This window comes from Aphanomyces astaci (genome assembly GCF_000520075.1).
Source record: "Aphanomyces astaci strain APO3 unplaced genomic scaffold supercont1.133, whole genome shotgun sequence".
Classification (NCBI taxonomy): Eukaryota; Oomycota; class Saprolegniomycetes; order Saprolegniales; family Verrucalvaceae; genus Aphanomyces; species Aphanomyces astaci.
In genome coordinates, this window is record NW_009798396.1 from 20,677 (window position 1) to 23,395 (window position 2,719).

At 54.4% G+C, this 2,719-nt stretch overlaps 1 protein-coding gene across 2 annotated transcripts in view; it reads left to right on the forward strand.

Moving 5' to 3' along the window:
- The window catches only part of H257_18050, a 3,740-nt gene extending 1,021 nt beyond the window's left edge, over window positions 1-2,719 (forward strand). The window contains exons 1-3 of one of the 2 annotated variants that reach the window (XM_009847059.1): window positions 1,275-1,723; window positions 1,773-2,066; window positions 2,113-2,719. In XM_009847059.1, coding sequence (XP_009845361.1) covers window positions 1,342-1,723; window positions 1,773-2,066; window positions 2,113-2,717 — 1,281 coding nt within the window. In that variant the 5' untranslated portion in view covers window positions 1,275-1,341 and the 3' untranslated portion in view covers window positions 2,718-2,719. Of the gene's footprint in view, window positions 1-1,274; window positions 1,724-1,772; window positions 2,067-2,112 lie in introns of those variants that run through there. The other variant, XM_009847058.1, reaches the window with a different exon arrangement.

Genomic DNA, 2,719 nt, shown 5'->3' on the forward strand with positions numbered 1-2,719 from the left:
CGCCAGACTTTTGAGCGTTCTGCACTACAGCCGCTTTCTGAGCACCCGTCTTTTGTGGCACGGGGGCCTTTCGCGCTTGCTTGCCTCCCTTCGCAGCATGCTTGTGAACGGGTTGTTTGGGGGCTACACACGAACTATCAGTTCTAGGTGAAACCAATGGACTATCGTCGGACTTTTGTCGCGAGGTTTCCAGTCCTTGCCAGCATCGTCGAGGAGGATGTTGAGGATTTGCGTCTGTTCGAGCTGTTGAACTGGGGTCAGCGAGGCTCGTTTCACGAGTGCTGGAGCACTGGCAGGTTTGGTGGCAACGGAAGGCTGTACAGCCTTTTGGGTCGGGCCTTTGGATGTAGTCTTCTGGACGGGAGTAGTCTTGTGGCCCTGCTTCCCTCCTTGTTGCTTCGCAGCATTCACTGGTTGTTTGCGGGCTACAACAAGACCCAATTAGAATTTCCACATTTCACGTGCGTCGTACTTTTGTCGCGGGGTTTCCAGTCCTTGCCAGCATCGTCAAGTAGGATGTTGAGGATTTGTTGCTGCTCCACTTGCTGCGAGGATGTCAACGACGCTCGCTTGGCTAGAGGCGCCTTGGCGGAATGCTGAGGGGCCGTGGCAGGCGCCGCCTTGGAGGCTTGGCTTTCCTTGGGAGATCCTTGCACGGGTTGTTGTTTATGTGTGGCTTTCGCAGGTTCATTTTTCTGTTGTTTTTGTTGCTGGACGGGAGCTTGCTGCACGGCTGCCTTGGCTGGCGAGGGGGTTGCCTTTGCAGGCTGACTCTTCGGCTGAGTTGGCTTTTGCTGTTGGGCTGGTTGTTGGGCAGCCTTTTGGGTTTGCTTGGCGGAGGGCTTGGCAGGCATGGTTGAAGAGCGAAATTCAGAAATGAGGCTTTTGCTGAAGAAGTCGGCTTCCGTATTTCTGGATCATCGCCGACTGTATTTTTAGACTTCGGGTGCTGCCTGACAACATCGACGATGCAAGTCTTATCGGCCCTGTGACCCAATGAAAGTAATTCCAACTCGGTTGACATAATTTAACTGTAAATTCGTAACTTTAAGTGATTAAGAACTTTAAGTCAAGTACTAGTAGTGCTTGCTACAGTGAGTTAACATACAGGACGTAGGACTGAGTACTACGGTGTCGAATGGGGCCGTGTCGAACAATTCGACCTATAATTATGTCAACCGAGTTGGAATTACTTTCATTGGGTCACAGGGCCGATAAGACTTGCATCGTCGATGTTGTCAGGCAGCACCCGAAGTCTAAAAATACAGTCGGCGATGATCCAGAAATACGGAAGCCGACTTCTTCAGCAAAAGCCTCATTTCTGAATTTCGCTCTTCAACCATGCCTGCCAAGCCCTCCGCCAAGCAAACCCAAAAGGCTGCCCAACAACCAGCCCAACAGCAAAAGCCAACTCAGCCGAAGAGTCAGCCTGCAAAGGCAACCCCCTCGCCAGCCAAGGCAGCCGTGCAGCAAGCTCCCGTCCAGCAACAAAAACAACAGAAAAATGAACCTGCGAAAGCCACACATAAACAACAACCCGTGCAAGGATCTCCCAAGGAAAGCCAAGCCTCCAAGGCGGCGCCTGCCACGGCCCCTCAGCATTCCGCCAAGGCGCCTCTAGCCAAGCGAGCGTCGTTGACATCCTCGCAGCAAGTGGAGCAGCAACAAATCCTCAACATCCTACTTGACGATGCTGGCAAGGACTGGAAACCCCGCGACAAAAGTACGTCGCACCATTTCGATTGAACCCAGGACTGATGCATTGTGTGTAGCCCCCAAACAACCCATTCAGAAACATGCTGCCAAGCAAAAGGGGGGCAAACAGGCGCAACAAGCCCCTGTGCAACAAAAGGCCCAAAAGCCTGCTGCTCAAAAAGGACCTGATCAGAAAGCGGCTCCAGTGCAGAACGCCCAAAAGTCTGCTACGGCCCCGGTCGTGGCTGCGAAGTCCGCTCCTGCCCTGGTCAAGCGCGCGTCGTTGACGCCAGTTCAACAAGCCGAGCAACAGCAAATCCTCAACATCTTGATTGATGATGCCGGCAAGGACTGGAAACCTCGCAACAAAAGTACTGCCACCTCTGGAACTCTGTGATTATTAACGATGTCTCGTAGCTGCACCCAAGCAGCCGTACAAGAAGCCTGCCAGTCAAAAGGCCAAGACCTCGCAGAAACCCAAGTCGGCCCCTGCCAAAGCCCAGCCGGTTGCCCCCATGGCCGCCGCCGTCCAGGGTGCGAAGCCAGCGCTGCTGACTCGCCGTAGCTCGTTGACGGACGCGCAGAAGAAGGAGAAGCGAGAAATCATGGAAATCCTCTTGGATCCGTACGAGTTCGTCCCCGCTCGTATCACTCGTCGAGGGTCGTCGACCCAAGTCAAGGCCGACTTGCACAGAGTGGGCAACGCGGTCGTGGTCTCGAATCCCCCCGTGGATGCGAATGAAGACTTCAGCGGGTTTGAGACGGTCAAGTCCCGCCGCACGAGCATCAAGGAGAAGAAGGATTTGCGCACGGAACAAGACGCCATTCTGTCCGTGCTCGGAGACTTCAAGGAGCCGTCTAAGAAACACCACAAGGGTAACCAACAGACCCCCCAAAACGCGAGACCCAACCCCCAAACTCCCACGAAAACCCAACCTACTCAGCAACAAAAGGTGGCGCCCCAAGCGACCAAGCACATCCAGGCGAAAGCCAACCAAGGCCGGGCAAAGTTGGCCACGTAGAC